At 30.5% G+C, this 18,290-nt stretch overlaps 1 protein-coding gene across 3 annotated transcripts in view; it reads left to right on the forward strand.

The window, feature by feature from the left end:
* Positions 1 to 18,290, forward strand: part of LOC106092958 (Ig-like and fibronectin type-III domain-containing protein 2) — a 345,343-nt gene that overhangs the window by 226,511 nt on the left and 100,542 nt on the right. For all 3 annotated transcript variants that reach the window (XM_059361374.1, XM_059361377.1, XM_059361379.1), the window contains 4 exons: positions 5,799 to 5,937; positions 16,993 to 17,185; positions 17,241 to 17,487; positions 17,576 to 18,254. In XM_059361374.1, the coding sequence (XP_059217357.1) occupies positions 5,799 to 5,937; positions 16,993 to 17,185; positions 17,241 to 17,487; positions 17,576 to 18,254 (1,258 nt within the window). The remainder of the gene's footprint in view (positions 1 to 5,798; positions 5,938 to 16,992; positions 17,186 to 17,240; positions 17,488 to 17,575; positions 18,255 to 18,290) is intronic.

Genomic DNA, 18,290 nt, shown 5'->3' on the forward strand with positions numbered 1-18,290 from the left:
TAAACCGCACCAAAGTGCGACAGTGGTGAGAAAGGGAGACGGTGGAGCATACCTGGCAGCACATTATGTGCCTTTCGACACCACCACCTTCGTCGGAGCTGCAGCGACTGGTGAGGAAAGCTAAACAGACAGGAAACGAGGTACCGATAGGGTGCGATGCGAACTCTCACCACATTTTGTGGGGTAGTACCAACACTAATAAGCGGGGCCAAGCCCTGGCAGAGTTCTTGAATACTAACGACCTAATAACACTTAGGTAACACCGCTACCTCTGATAATAGGATTAGGGAGGAGGTAATAGATGTGACGATATGTTCGGAAAATCTAATCGATGAGGTTAAGGATTGGGGGATCTCCACGGGTTTAGAATCGCACGGCCATCGCCGACTCTGATAAGCTTCCGGAATAAGTTGAAAACCAACTGGACAAAATTCGGAAGGCTATTCAGAAGAAGACTTGGGCAAGATAATTTAGATTCTCCATGCATAAAAGACATTGACGAAAATGTCCACAGGATTACGACTGCACTGGTGGGGTCCTTCGAGGATATTTGTCCCCTTCGGGAAAGGAAATCAGCCCAAGGAAAACCCTGGATAACCGAGGAGGTTTGCAATATTGGGAAAGAGGTCCACAGACTTTTTAACAGAGCACATCGTAAAAAAGCTAAAGTTTATTGGGACGTGTATTACACACGGCTCAAGGAATACAATAAGATAACCAGAGCGGCAAATCGTGCCTCCTAGAAGTTTTTCAGCGAACAGGTCTATAGGGTTAGACAACGGAGAACATATTGAGGCTTTTGATGAAAACCCATTTCCCACAGGATACGACGGAGACACCGGAATCTTGGAATTTAGATGTTGATCAAAAGTTTATGATTACGGAATTCATGGTGAAAGAATCCTTGAAGGGCTTCGGCATTACTACAGAAACAAAGTTTTCGCTGCATGCCTGGTACTCGCATATACTCCGGAAGACTGGCAGGAGGCAAGGGTGGCATTTATACCCAAGCCTGGCAAGGCAAGTTATGCGACACCAATGGCCTACAGACCTATAAACCTAAGTTCCTTTCTACTCAAAACCATGAACGTATTGTGGACACCATGATGAAGAATAGGATATTCAGCAAGGATATCCTATCAAGGGCGGTGGGTGGAGACTGCCCTGCACGAGGTTGTGCATTAAATAGATAGGCGGTATGAATTGACATCGAGGGGGCTTTTAACAATGTGCGCACCGATACACTGATCAAATCCTTAGACCAGTACCGGCTGGACCGGGTCCTTAGAGAAGCAATAAACCATCTGCTAAGAAACAGGTGGATAAATTTTGTGTCCCATGACATAAATATAAGGGAGAAAGTGTCACAAAGCTAGCCACAGGGCTCGTCATTGCTATGGGTGATCACCATAAATGACCTATTACGAATGCTGACTGAGGAGCGATTTGAGACCGTCTGCTATGCAGACGATGTTATAATACTTCTAAGGGGTAAGGATCTGAATCAGCTATGCAGAAGGGCCGAAAGGGACTTGCATATGGCATATGATTGGGTTAGACCCAGAGGTCTCAATGTAAACTCAGCGACGACTGAAATTTGCCTGTTCACGAGGAAGACGAAGGTGGGCCAATTTAACGCACCGCGTTTCCTCAATAAGACGATTTCGTTATCTGACAAGATCAAATACTTAGGTGTGATCTTGGACAGGAAACTGGTGATTAGACCAAAACTGACTTACGTCTCAATAGTTTGGTGAACTGCTGTGGAGAAAAAGTCCAACATAAGGACTATACAAAAGGTTCAGAGAATATGTGGTCTTGGCATAGGCGGAGCGATATCCGACGCCTTGACATACAGATTAAGTGTGAGGCAGCCACTGCGGCTATGAGAACTTAGGCGATGAGAGCAGCTCATACCATCGTGATATAAACAAGGCTACGATAGGAAACATGGAATGAAGGAGAGAATACCCGATCGGATACCTGGGACGACACTTGAGGTCGAGTGCGAAGCATTGCTGCCAGTGGCACAGTCTTGGATTGACGGGAACCTAGCATTGCCATCTGGAAGACCATGTTACACAAATGGATAAAAGCTAGAGGACAGTGTGGGCCTGGGAGTTTACATTAAAAATCCAGGGACTGAGATCTGTTCTAGACTGCCTGATCCTAACACGATCCAGCAGGTGGAGATCCGGGCGATCACGGAATGCATGAGGTGATGTGGTGCTAACGCGATGACGCCGAGTGTGAACATCTTTACGGACAGTAAAATTACCATTAGGGCAATAACAACCAGGACGGTAAAGTCACGAACAGTCTTGCAGTGTAAGAAGGAGATCAGCGCACTCTCTTAGGATGGCAAAATCGGCATCGTTTGGGTGCCGGGGTATAACGGAGGGCAGACGATTTGGCAGTGAAGGCCAGAGGACTGCCGTCAATAAATTTTGGTTAACCCGAACCCTTTCGGATTGACGCAAACCGAGTTAAGGGCATGAGAGACAATTGCAACCCTGTGGAACAGCAAAACGGTCTGTAGGACGGCGAAATCCTATGGGGAATCCAGATCGTGAGAAAACGAGGCTATTACTGAAAGGAAGTAAGAAAGGAGGTCGGTATAGCTATTGGTATTATGACGGGACACATAGGACTACGAGCTCACATATGTAAAATCGGTGCGGCAAGTGATAGCATGTGTAGGGCATGCGGGGAAGATTATGAGACGTTGGTGGAGCATTTCCTTTGTCATTGCCCGGCTTTCGCGGCTAAAAGACACCATTACTTAGGTGGGGACCATATACCAGACATGAATAAACTTAGGGGAGTGGCAGGTCAAACAATTAAGGATTTTGTAATTAGCACGGAATTTCTATCAATGATTTTCTTTTTCGAGATAACTTTTTATACCCACCACCGAAGGATGGGGGTATATTCATTTTGTCATTCCGTTCGTAACACATCGAAATATCCATTTCCGACCCTATAGAGTATATATATTCTTGATCAGCGTAAAAATCTAAGACGAATTAGAGATGTCCGTCCGTCTGTCTGTTGAAATCACGCTACAGTCTTTAAAAATAGAGATATTGAGCTGAAACTTTGCACAGATTCTTTTTTTTTGTCAATAAGCAGGTTAAGTGAGAAGATGGGCTATATCGGACTATATCTTGATATAGCCCCCATATAGACCGATCCGCCGATTTAGGGTCTTAGGCCCATAAAAGCCATATTTATTATCCGATTTTGCTGAAATTTGGGTCAGTGAGTTATGTAAGGCTCTTCGACATCCTTCGTCAATTTGGCTCAGATGGGTCCAGATTTGGATATAGCTGCCATATAGACCGATCCTCCGATTTAGGGTCTAAGGCCCATAAAAACCATTTTTATTATCCGATTTCGCTGAAATTCGGGACAGTGAGTTGTGTTAGGGCTTTCGACTTCCTTCGTTAATTTGGCTTAGATCGGTTCAGATTTGGATATAGCTGCCATATAGACCGATCCTCCGATTTAGGGTCTTAGGCTCATATAAAGCACATTTATTATCCGATTTCGTTGAAATTTGGGACAGTGAGTTGTGTAAGGCCCTTCGACATATTTCTGCAATTTGATCCAGATCGGATAAGATTTGGATATAGCTACCATATAGACCGATTTATTGATTTATGGTTTTAGGCCCATACAATGCTCATTTATTGTCCGATGTTGCCGAAATTTGGGACAGTGAGTTAAGTTAAGCCCCTTGACATTCTTCTGCAATATCGCACAGATCGGTCCAGATTTGGATATAGCTGCCATATAGACCGATCCTCCGATTTAGGGTCTTAGGCCCACAAAAGCCACATTGATTATCCGAATTTGATGCAATTCGGGACAGTGAATTATGTAAGGCCCTTCGACATCCTTCGTTAATTTGGCTCAGATCGGTTCAGATTTGGATATAGCTGCCATATAGACCGATCCTCCGGTTTATGGTGTTATTCCCATAAAAGCCACATTTATTGCCCGATTTTTCCGAAATTTGGGACAGTGAGTTGTGTAAGGCCCTCCGACATATTTCTGCAATTTGGTCCAGATCGGATAAGATTTGGATATAGCTGCCATATAGACCGATTTCTCGATTTATGGTTTTAGGCCCATAAAATGCTCATTTATTGTCCGATGTCGCCGAAATTTGGGACAGTGAGTTAAGTTAAGCCCCTTGACATTCTTCTGCAATATCGCACAGATCGGTCCAGATTTGGATATAGCTGCCATATAGATCGATACTCCGATTTATGGTGTAAGGCCCATAAAAGCCACATTCATTATCCGATTTTGCTGAAATTTGGGACAGTGAGTTGTGTTAGGCCCTTTGATATATTTCTTCAATTTGGTCCAGATCGGTTCAGATTTGGATATAGCTGCAATATAGACCGATTTCTTGATTTATGGTTTTAGGCCCATAAAATGCTCATTTATTGTCCGATGTCGCCGAAATTTGGGACAGTGATTTAAGTTAAGCCACTTGACATACTTCTGCAATATCGCACAGATCGGTCCAAATTTGGATATAGCTGCCATATAGACCGATATTTAGGTTTTAGGTTTTGGGGCCATAAAAGACGCATTTATTGTCCGATGTCGCTGAAATTTGGGACAGTGAGTTGTGTTAGGCCCTTTGACATATTTCTTAAATTTGGTCCAGATCGGTTCAGATTTGGATATATCTGTCATATAGACCGATTTCTTGATTTATGGTTTTGGGCCCATAAAATGCTCAGTCATTGTCCGATGTCGCCGAAATTTGGGACAGTGAGTTAAGTTAAGGCCCTTGACATTCTTCTGCAATATCGCACAGATCGGTCCAGATTTGGATATAGCTGCCATATAGACCGATATCTAGGTTTTAGGTTTTGGGGCCATAAAAGACGCATTTATTGTCCGATGTCGCTGAAACTTGAGACTGGGAGTATGGTTATGCTCTTCGACGTTCTTCTTCAATTTTGCCCAGATCGGCCCAGATTTGAATATAGCTGCCATATAGACCGATCTCACTATTTATGGTTTAGGACCCATAAAAGAGGCATTTATTGTCCGATTTCGCCGAAATTTGGGACAGTGCTTTGTGTTAGGCTCTTCGACATGTTTATGCAACTTGGCCCAAATCGGTCCAGATTTGGATATAGCTGCCATGTAGACCGATATCTCGATTTAAAGTCTTGGCCCCATAAAAGGCGCATTTATAGTCCGATTTCACTGAAATTTGACTTAGTGACTTATGTTAGGGTTTTCGACATCCGTGTCGTATATAGTTCAGATCGGTCTATTTTTAGATAAAGCTAGTGTACTTATTAAGATTTGGTCCAAATCGGAACATATTTTGATGAAACTGATATGGGACATAAGGTATGAAATTTTCACCGAATTTTTATGAAAGGTGTTTTACACATATAACCGAGGTGGTGGGTATCCAAAGTTCGGCCCGCCTGAACTTAACTCCTTTTTACTTTTTTTTAATGTTTACTTTTCAACAACTGTTTAAATGTTGTACAGAGCATTTTGTCAAAATTTCCATAGAAAATTATAGCTTGAAAATCCCCCAAGAAATATGAAATTAATTAGCATTGGAGTTTAATTTTTAGTCCTCTCTCTTTAAAAGAAAAAATGAGACTGCCATTTTGCCCTCTTAATTATTGCCCTTGACTTTAACAACATTTAGGGCTGTTTCTCATATATAAGCAAAAGTCCATGGCTTATAAATTTTTATTTAATTTTTTTTTTCCTATTTATTCCATTTAATGGTCATACTTTGTTTGCAGTGGATCAACAGCAGAAACCTATTTATGGAGCACCCTCGCCGCCACATTCATTGGCTATTATAGCTCACAGTGCCACATGGATGCAGTTGACATGGCAGCCGCCAGAGTATTCGCATCCCCATGAGAAAATCACCTACAGGTATGTATTTTTTTATATTTATATATGTATATGGCATATGTTTGTGTATATGCATGTGTGCGTGTGCAAGCTTTTTAATAATAAACGAGAAACAAAACACCAATAGCTGCCGCACACACTCGGAAACACATGGCCATCATCATCTGATGTGGCAGAACGTGGAATGTGGTGCCTTGTGTCCTTTTTATTTAATTATGAAAAATCGCCGAGATTATCATTTTCGTGTGAAATGAATGGGGGGAGAAGGCAGATTGAAAGAAAATAAACTGAATTTATTTGCGGGATTTGAGTGTTGAAGAACGTAACGAAATGAGGGAAGCCACAGCTGCCATGTAGGATTTTTGGCAAACGGCCTGGCCGAATCTTGGCAACCCACCACCAGGGATTCTGCTAAAAATGTAAACGAAATAAATTTAGATGAAGGACATACATTTATTCTACATACCAAACTTCTGTCAAAGCAGCAAAAATTAAATCTTCTAGGAACCGAACAAGAATGATCGAGAGACCGGTTTACATGGAGACCGGTTTACATGGAGACCGGCACTATCAGATTATAGACTGATTTGGACAGTACTTGGCACAGTTGTTGGAAGTCGTAACAGAACAGCGCATGAAAAATGTCAGCCAAATCGGACAAAAAGTCAAATCGGGAGATCGGTTTATATGGAAGCTATATCAGGTTATAGACTGTTTTGAACCGTATTTGGCGCAGCTGATGAAAGTCATGACAAAACACTAAATGCTCAATTTTAGGCAATCAGACAAAATTTGCGGCTTGTATAGCCTCAAGAAGTCAAATCGGGAGATCGGTGTATATGAAAGCTATATCAGGTTATGAACCGATTATGACTGTACTAGGCATAGCTATTGGAAGTCATGACAGGAAACTACATGCAAAATGTCAGCCACATCGAACAAAAATTGCAGCTTGTAAGGGCTCAAGAAGTCTCATCGGGAGATCGGTTTATATGGAAGCTATATCCGGTTATAGACCGATTTGGACCTTATTGGCATAGTTGTTGGAAGTCAAAACAGAACTCTGCATGCAAAATTTTCACATCGGATGACAATTGAGGCTTCCAGGGGCTCAAGAAGTCAAATCGGAAGATCGGTTTACATGGGAGCTATACCTAAATCGGAACCGATATGGCCCATTTGCAATCCGCAACGACTTACACCAATATTAAGTATCTGTGTCATATTTCAAAGGGTCAGCTTGTTTGTGTTTTCAACAGAAGGACAGACATTGCTAGATCGACTCCGAACGTCGAGACGATGAAGAACATATATACTTAATGGGGTCTTAGACGAATATTTCGAAGTGTTACAAACGGAATGACTACATTAGTATACCCCCATCCTATTGTAATGGGTATAAAAATAATATTTCTGGAAAAAAAATTTAAGAAAATCTATGAAAATTTTTCCAAGAACATAATGTTTACAAAGTGTTAAAAAGCATTAGCATGGTAGAGAGCCGATGTTGGCAAAAAGGGATTTCTTAGCAAAACTGAACAATTAAGACAAATTGTCCAAAAAAACTTTTTTCAAGGACTAAAAATTTTTTGTCTCTAAGATCATCAAAATCAAAACGAAAATTTATATATTTATACCCACCACCATAGGATAGGGGGTATGTTTATTTAGTCATTCCATTTGCAACACATCGAAATATCAATTTTCGACCCTACAAAGTATATATTGGGTTCCCCAAAAAGTAATTGCGGATTTTTCATATAGTCGGCGTTGACAAATTTTTTCACAGCTTGTGACTCTGTAATTGCATTCTTTCTTCTGTCAGTTATCAGCTGTTACTTTTAGCTTGCTTTAGAAAAAAAGTGTAAAAAAAGTGTATTTGATTAAAGTTCATTCTAATTTTTATTAAAAATGCATTTACTTTCATTTAAAAAATCCGCAATTACTTTTTGGGCAACCCAATATACATTAGATCGTCGTAAAATTCTAAGACGATTTAACGTTGTCCGTGTGTCTGTCCGTCTATTGTAATCACCCTACAGCCTTTAAAAATTGAGATATTGAACTGATACACACTGGTTAAGTTCATGAACGGGCCAAATAGGACCATATTTGAAAATAGCTGCTTTATAGACCAATATCACGAAAAAATGTTTAATGCCCATATATGCTTTATTTTTTTTTTATTTTTTATTTTATCGGATTTCGCTGAAATATGAAGCAGTGAGTAGTTTTAGACCTCCCTCAGATCTGACTATATTTACATATAGGTGTCACATAGACCGATCTCTCGATAAGGGGTCTGAAACCCATAAAAGCTTTTAATATTACCCGATTTGGTTGAAATTTGAATCAGACATTTGAGAAATTGAAATTTGAGCCTCCCAATATCCGACCTTTATATGGTTCAGATCGGACTCTAATAAGATATAGCTGCTATATAGACCGATCTGCCGATAAAGGCAAAGGGGTATACTAATTTCGTCATTCTGTTTGTAACACCTCGAAATATGCGTCTGAGACCCCATAAAGTATTGGGTTGCCCAAAAAGTAATTGCGGATTTTTCATAAAGTCGGCGTTGACAAATTTTTTCACAGCTTGTGACTCTGTAATTGCATTCTTTTTTCTGTCAGTCATCAGCTGTTACTTTTAGCTTGCTTTAAAAAAAAAGTGTAAAAAAGTATGTTTGATTAAAGATCATTCTAAGTTTTATTAAAAATGCATTTACTTTCTTTTAAAAAATCCGCAATTACTTTTTGGGCAACCAATATATACATATATATTCTTGATCGTCATGAGATTTTAAGTCGATTTAGCCATGTCCGTCTGTCTGTCGAAAGTACGCCAATTTTCGAAGGAGTAAAGCTAGCCGCTTGAAATTTTGCACAAATACTTCTTATTAGTGTAGGTCGGTTGGGATTCTAAATGGGCCAAATCGGTCCATGTTTTGATATAGCTGCGATATAAGCCAATCTTGGGTTTTGACTTCTTGAGCCTACAGGGCGCAATTCTCGTCCGATTTGACTAAAATTTTGCACGTGGTATTTTGCTATCACTTCTAACAACTGCGCTAAGTATGGTTCAAATCGGTCCATGTTTTGATACAGCTGCCATATAAACCGATCTTGGGTATTAACTTCTTGAGCCTTTAGAGAGCGAAATTCTTATCCGATTTGACTGAAATCTTGCACATAGTGCTTTGCCATCACTTCCAACAACTGTGTTAAGTACGAATCAAATCGGTTCATAGTCTGGTATAGCTGCCTTTTAAATCGATCTTGGATTTTGACTTTTTGAGCCAATAGAGGGCGCAATTCTCATCCGATTAGGCTGAAATTTTGCGTGATGTGTTTTATTATGTGGTTAGTATGGCGCAAATCGGTAAATAACCTGATATAGCTGCCATATAAACCGATCTGGGATCTTGACTTCTTGAGCCTCTGGAGAGCGCAATTCTCATGCGATTTGGCAGAAATTTTGTACAACGGCTTCTCTCATGACCTTCAACATACGTGTCCAATATGGTCCGAATCGATGAATAGCTTGATACAGCTCCCATATAAACCGATCTTCCGATTTTGCTTCTTGAGCCCCTACAAGGCGCAATTCTTATCCGAATGGACTGAAATAGTACACAATGGCTTCTACAGTTCGAATCGGACTATAACTTGATATAACTCCAATGGCATAACAGTTCTTACTTTGTTTGTCTAAACAGAGACCTGCATTTATTACACGATTTCACTGAAATATGAATTGAAGCCACCCGCCATCTGATCCGAATACGGTTAAGATCGGACTGCATTTAGATATAGCTGTCATATAAACCGATTCGCCGATTAAGGGTCTGAAACTCATAAAATGTTTATTTATTACCCGATTTCGTTGAAATTTGAAATAGTGAGTTGTTATAAGCCTCCCGACATCCTACCCAAATAGAGTCAGATCAAACTATACAGATATAGCTGTCATATAGACTGATCTTCCATAAAAAGCAGATTTATTGTCTGAAAATTTTACGTGCATATGAGTTCTCGGGTCCTGAATAAAATGTGATCTAGTCCAGTCCCTACTAAGATATAACTACGGGTATATTAGAGGAGTAATAAAATAGGATGATTTTTATATCTTTGTTTAATTTGGTCCAGATTTGGTTATAGGTGCCATATAGAACGATATCTCGATTTAAAGTCTTGGCTCTATAAAAAGTGTATTTATTATCCGATTTCATTGAAATTTGACACAGTGAATTAAGTTAGGCTTTTCGATATCCGGGTCCTACATGGTTTAAATCGGTTTATATTTTGATTTTCTTACATTTGGATGCCAATTACACCAATACTTTTTCTACAAAATTGAACAGTGACTTATATTTATTGGCCCACTCAATGTCCGTTCCGAATTTGTGTGCATAAATTATCCAGTTTTCACCGGATTATAGCGAAAGGGTGTTTACATTTATACCCGAGGTGGTGGGTATCCAAAGTTCGGCTCTGCCGAACTTAACACGTTGTTACTTGTTTCAGTTATTTTATTTTAAATGCAAATAAAATAAATAATAATAAAATAAAAAATTTGTGGCAACCCTATTTAAACCGCTGCCCTTTCACAGATTTCGCGCCATGTCTTTGCTGGACATTTAATACCCCGTAGAGAGTAGATGGACAACTACAAGAGCCAATTCATTCTTGGTTGTCTGTGTAATGAAGTGTGGGGGGGGGGATACTAGGCTGTCAGTTGTTAAGGACTTTGTACCCATGGCAGCGGATTGTTATTGAAGTTCCAACGAAGTGTTTAAATCCTGCGATAAGTGTTTGTGCTAGCCTTTTGGCATTTCGTTTGTTTTAAAATTTCCTTGGGGCTCAAAGAAATCTGTGGGATTTTTGATAAATATAACGCCGTGGTACTTGGATATTGGATCTGACATCAAGTGTTGTCCTTGACATATTCATCTTTACTGCTCATCATCACCCACAGCAGCAATGCTTTAATGCGACGTGGTCAGTGGTTCGAGTGCTTTTTGTGTGCGTGGTCTTCAGTTTACAAGTGGGAAAAGGAAAAGTCAAGTTGTTAATTACACTAAAGTACAATTGGCATCGTTTATCACATCAATGGCTGTACGGTACCCGCCCTTTGCTTACAACACCATCCAATGAACATTTATTGGTATAACCTTCTTAAGTGGATTTTTATGGCAATGGACAGGACTGTACAGGGTAGACTGTGGTAATCAGAGATTTCAATGATTAATGAAGTGCTACGTTTATTAGCTAGAGAATGTTAAATGAAAAGAGCCAAAGATCAAGGCATAATGAGTTTTGCAATAGAGCACACCATGCATTTTACAAGATGAGAAGAAATACTTTTTAAATCTGGCATGCTACACTAGGGTATGTTCTGTGTAGCGTGACAATTTAAATTTAATTTAATTTAATTTAGTTTAATTTAATTTAATTTAATTTAATTTAATTTAATTTAATTTAATTTAATTTAATTTAATTTAATTTAATTTAATTTAATTTAATTTAATTTAATTTAATTTAATTTAATTTAATTTAATTTAATTTAATTTAATTTAATTTAATTTAATTTAATTTAATTTAATTTAATTTAATTTAATTTAATTTAATTTAATTTAATTTAATTTAATTTAATTTAATTTAATTTAATTTAATTTAATTTAATTTAATTTAATTTAATTTAATTTAATTTAATTTAATTTAATTTAATTTAATTTAATTTAATTTAATTTAATTTAATTTAATTTAATTTAATTTAATTTAATTTAATTTAATTTAATTTAATTTAATTTAATTTAATTTAATTTAATTTAATTTAATTTAATTTAATTTAATTTAATTTAATTTAATTTAATTTAATTTAATTTAATTTAATTTAATTTAATTTAATTTAATTTAATTTAATTTAATTTAATTTAATTTAATTTAATTTAATTTAATTTAATTTAATTTAATTTAATTTAATTTAATTTAATTTAATTTAATTTAATTTAATTTAATTTAATTTAATTTAATTTAATTTAATTTAATTTAATTTAATTTAATTTAATTTAATTTAATTTAATTTAATTTAATTTAATTTAATTTAATTTAATTTAATTTAATTTAATTTAATTTAATTTAATTTAATTTAATTTAATTTAATTTAATTTAATTTAATTTAATTTAATTTAATTTAATTTAATTTAATTTAATTTAATTTAATTTAATTTAATTTAATTTAATTTAATTTAATTTAATTTAATTTAATTTAATTTAATTTAATTTAATTTAATTTAATTTAATTTAATTTAATTTAATTTAATTTAATTTAATTTAATTTAATTTAATTTAATTTAATTTAATTTAATTTAATTTAATTTAATTTAATTTAATTTAATTTAATTTAATTTAATTTAATTTAATTTAATTTAATTTAATTTAATTTAATTTAATTTAATTTAATTTAATTTAATTTAATTTAATTTAATTTAATTTAATTTAATTTAATTTAATTTAATTTAATTTAATTTAATTTAATTTAATTTAATTTAATTTAATTTAATTTAATTTAATTTAATTTAATTTAATTTAATTTAATTTAATTTAATTTAATTTAATTTAATTTAATTTAATTTAATTTAATTTAATTTAATTTAATTTAATTTAATTTAATTTAATTTAATTTAATTTAATTTAATTTAATTTAATTTAATTTAATTTAATTTAATTTAATTTAATTTAATTTAATTTAATTTAATTTAATTTAATTTAATTTAATTTAATTTAATTTAATTTAATTTAATTTAATTTAATTTAATTTAATTTAATTTAATTTAATTTAATTTAATTTAATTTAATTTAATTTAATTTAATTTAATTTAATTTAATTTAATTTAATTTAATTTAATTTAATTTAATTTAATTTAATTTAATTTAATTTAATTTAATTTAATTTAATTTAATTTAATTTAATTTAATTTAATTTAATTTAATTTAATTTAATTTAATTTAATTTAATTTAATTTAATTTAATTTAATTTAATTTAATTTAATTTAATTTAATTTAATTTAATTTAATTTAATTTAATTTAATTTAATTTAATTTAATTTAATTTAATTTAATTTAATTTAATTTAATTTAATTTAATTTAATTTAATTTAATTTAATTTAATTTAATTTAATTTAATTTAATTTAATTTAATTTAATTTAATTTAATTTAATTTAATTTAATTTAATTTAATTTAATTTAATTTAATTTAATTTAATTTAATTTAATTTAATTTAATTTAATTTAATTTAATTTAATTTAATTTAATTTAATTTAATTTAATTTAATTTAATTTAATTTAATTTAATTTAATTTAATTTAATTTAATTTAATTTAATTTAATTTAATTTAATTTAATTTAATTTAATTTAATTTAATTTAATTTAATTTAATTTAATTTAATTTAATTTAATTTAATTTAATTTAATTTAATTTAATTTAATTTAATTTAATTTAATTTAATTTAATTTAATTTAATTTAATTTAATTTAATTTAATTTAATTTAATTTAATTTAATTTAATTTAATTTAATTTAATTTAATTTAATTTAATTTAATTTAATTTAATTTAATTTAATTTAATTTAATTTAATTTAATTTAATTTAATTTAATTTAATTTAATTTAATTTAATTTAATTTAATTTAATTTAATTTAATTTAATTTAATTTAATTTAATTTAATTTAATTTAATTTAATTTAATTTAATTTAATTTAATTTAATTTAATTTAATTTAATTTAATTTAATTTAATTTAATTTAATTTAATTTAATTTAATTTAATTTAATTTAATTTAATTTAATTTAATTTAATTTAATTTAATTTAATTTAATTTAATTTAATTTAATTTAATTTAATTTAATTTAATTTAATTTAATTTAATTTAATTTAATTTAATTTAATTTAATTTAATTTAATTTAATTTAATTTAATTTAATTTAATTTAATTTAATTTAATTTAATTTAATTTAATTTAATTTAATTTAATTTAATTTAATTTAATTTAATTTAATTTAATTTAATTTAATTTAATTTAATTTAATTTAATTTAATTTAATTTAATTTAATTTAATTTAATTTAATTTAATTTAATTTAATTTAATTTAATTTAATTTAATTTAATTTAATTTAATTTAATTTAATTTAATTTAATTTAATTTAATTTAATTTAATTTAATTTAATTTAATTTAATTTAATTTAATTTAATTTAATTTAATTTAATTTAATTTAATTTAATTTAATTTAATTTAATTTAATTTAATTTAATTTAATTTAATTTAATTTAATTTAATTTAATTTAATTTAATTTAATTTAATTTAATTTAATTTAATTTAATTTAATTTAATTTAATTTAATTTAATTTAATTTAATTTAATTTAATTTAATTTAATTTAATTTAATTTAATTTAATTTAATTTAATTTAATTTAATTTAATTTAATTTAATTTAATTTAATTTAATTTAATTTAATTTAATTTAATTTAATTTAATTTAATTTAATTTAATTTAATTTAATTTAATTTAATTTAATTTAATTTAATTTAATTTAATTTAATTTAATTTAATTTAATTTAATTTAATTTAATTTAATTTAATTTAATTTAATTTAATTTAATTTAATTTAATTTAATTTAATTTAATTTAATTTAATTTAATTTAATTTAATTTAATTTAATTTAATTTAATTTAATTTAATTTAATTTAATTTAATTTAATTTAATTTAATTTAATTTAATTTAATTTAATTTAATTTAATTTAATTTAATTTAATTTAATTTAATTTAATTTAATTTAATTTAATTTAATTTAATTTAATTTAATTTAATTTAATTTAATTTAATTTAATTTAATTTAATTTAATTTAATTTAATTTAATTTAATTTAATTTAATTTAATTTAATTTAATTTAATTTAATTTAATTTAATTTAATTTAATTTAATTTAATTTAATTTAATTTAATTTAATTTAATTTAATTTAATTTAATTTAATTTAATTTAATTTAATTTAATTTAATTTAATTTAATTTAATTTAATTTAATTTAATTTAATTTAATTTAATTTAATTTAATTTAATTTAATTTAATTTAATTTAATTTAATTTAATTTAATTTAATTTAATTTAATTTAATTTAATTTAATTTAATTTAATTTAATTTAATTTAATTTAATTTAATTTAATTTAATTTAATTTAATTTAATTTAATTTAATTTAATTTAATTTAATTTAATTTAATTTAATTTAATTTAATTTAATTTAATTTAATTTAATTTAATTTAATTTAATTTAATTTAATTTAATTTAATTTAATTTAATTTAATTTAATTTAATTTAATTTAATTTAATTTAATTTAATTTAATTTAATTTAATTTAATTTAATTTAATTTAATTTAATTTAATTTAATTTAATTTAATTTAATTTAATTTAATTTAATTTAATTTAATTTAATTTAATTTAATTTAATTTAATTTAATTTAATTTAATTTAATTTAATTTAATTTAATTTAATTTAATTTAATTTAATTTAATTTAATTTAATTTAATTTAATTTAATTTAATTTAATTTAATTTAATTTAATTTAATTTAATTTAATTTAATTTAATTTAATTTAATTTAATTTAATTTAATTTAATTTAATTTAATTTAATTTAATTTAATTTAATTTAATTTAATTTAATTTAATTTAATTTAATTTAATTTAATTTAATTTAATTTAATTTAATTTAATTTATTATCCGATTTCGCTGAAATTTGAAACAGTGAGTAATTTTAGGGTTAATAACATAGGACCTTTATATTGTTCAGATCGGACTATATTTATATATAGCTGTCATATAGACCGATCTGCCGATAAGGGGTCTGAAGCACATAAAAACTTCATTTATTACCCGTTGCAATTTAAAACGGTGAGCTGTTTTTAGCCTCCGAATATCCGACCTTAGTATGTTTGAGATCGAATTATATTTAGATATAGCTGCCATACAGACCGTACTGCTATTTAAGGGCCTGGAACCCACAAAAGCTGCATTTATAACCCAATTTCGCTGAAATTTGAACCAGTGAGTTGTTCTTAGCCTCCCAACATCCGACCCAAAAATTGAGAAGTATCGGAATGTATTTAGATATAGCTGTCATATAGACCGATATTCCGATTAAGGGTCTGAAGCCCATAAAAGCTTTATTTATTGCCCGATTTCGTCGAAATATGAAGTCGTGAGTTGTCATATAAACCTATCTTGAATCTTGTCTTCTTGAGCAACTAGATAGCGCAGTTCTTGTCTGGGATCTTGACTTCTTGAGCCTCCAGAGGGCGTAATTGTTATCCGATTTGGCTGAAATTTTGGCAACGGCTTCTACTATGACGTGTCAAATATAGTCCGAATCGGTCTATAGCCTGATACAGCTCCCATAAAAACCGATCTCTCTATATTACTTCTTGAGTCAATAAAGGTCGCAATTCTTACTCGAATTGGCTGAAATTTTACACAATGACATTATGTTCCGAATCTGATTCAATTATGGTCCGAATCTGACCATAACTTGATATATTGTAGCTCCAATATTAAATCAATTATTTTCTTTTATCCTTTGTTTGCCTAAAAAGAGATATCGTGAAAAGATCTCGACAAACGCGATCCGTGGTGGAGGGTATATAAGATTCGGCCCGGCCGAACTTAACACGCTTTTATTTGTTGTTATTTTACTTTGTTTTAATTCCTTTATTTGTGTTTATTTTATTAAATTTTACTTTATTGTAGCAATATTGGCGAGAAGCTATGTGCGACTATAGGCATATAGGGCACTCCAAATTACAAAATTTTATTAATATTTTTTATATTTTTTTAATCGAGGAAATAACATTAAAAAATATGGTTATATCAAAAAATATATGGGTCATTCCATAAAAAATATGTTGTCTTTTTTTAAGATTTTTTTTTTTTTAATATTTGATTTTTTCCCCCTTAATCGTTAAAACGTTTAAATTCTATTTCTATGAATCGGGTTTTCATTCTTACAGAGTCTATCACAAACCCATGAAGGCAGAAAAATTCAACAAAATTGAAACCAGGGTGTCCTGGTTGCGTATGGGTAACTTAAAGCCCAGTTCGCAGCATATCCTCTATGTTGAAGCTGTAGGAGAGAAGGCCACTTCAATGCCCTCAGAAACTTTGGTGGCATGGACTGATCCCGCCCTGCCAGCTTTTGTGGATGTAAGTTGAAATTTCCGACTTAACAGTAAATTATTGATAATTGTTTCTTCTCCAGCCACCAACTGTTCATCCCGCTGATAATGTGCCCGAGGGAGGTTCAATGACCATCCTATGTTTGGCCTTGGGTAATCCTGCACCCACGATCTCATTATATGTGGGTGGCCATTTGGTGCGTCAGGATACCTCTCGTCATATGGTGACAGTGATACACAATGTAACAGCGGACATGGAACATGTGTCCTGCTATGCTGACAATGGCTATGGAGTACCAATGCAGGCCACCAGAAAAGTTAATATATGCTGTGGGTATCATAGAAAAAACATCCTTACGAATTTAACCTTTATAGAAAAACCTTTTCTGTTTTCTCTATTCTCATCCATTTCCTTTAGATCCCCCCAAGATTCAGGCCGCCGGCATTACCGTAGCCTCTGTAGGCAATGAGGTTGAGCTGCGTTGCATGGTTGACTCTAAGCCCAAACCCAAGACCATATTTTGGCGTGATCATGATGGCCGCATACCGGTCATAGAAGGTGGCAACTATCACATAATGCAACGTACCAATGAATCACGTCCCAATTTCTATACCATGGTCTTGCGCATCAACAAACTACAGGCCAGTGATGTGGGGGATTACTTCTGTCACGCAGAAAATCCCTTTGGCTCTACCACCATACCGGTTTCGGTGCGCATACGCAATACGCCCGCTTTGAATCACAATGTAACTGAATGTTGTGCCCAAATGAATGTTTCGATGGCTTGTCGCAGCGCCTGCAGTTATTATGTGGACATAGATGCCATAGCAGACAAACCTGAGTGTATTGTGGAATTTGATAAGCTGATGCGTTGTGCTGCCGATGGTTCGGATCATCGCACTTGTTGTGCCGATTCAAATGTTCCACGCAAATGTTTGAATTGGTGTCGTGGTGAGCCTGTGCGCTCCAAGGAGATTTGCAGTTTACAATATGCTCGGACGATAGTGGGTTGTTTCGAGTCGAATCGTGATCGCCTGCCGGGACCACCAGAGAACATAGCCGTTAGTGTTGTCTCTGACAGTGAGGTGGTGATAAGGTGAGTAGTGTACCTATAGAGGGGGGGGGGGGGGCG

The sequence above is a fragment of the Stomoxys calcitrans genome, chromosome 1, assembly GCF_963082655.1.
Source record: "Stomoxys calcitrans chromosome 1, idStoCalc2.1, whole genome shotgun sequence".
Taxonomy (NCBI): domain Eukaryota; kingdom Metazoa; phylum Arthropoda; class Insecta; order Diptera; family Muscidae; genus Stomoxys; species Stomoxys calcitrans.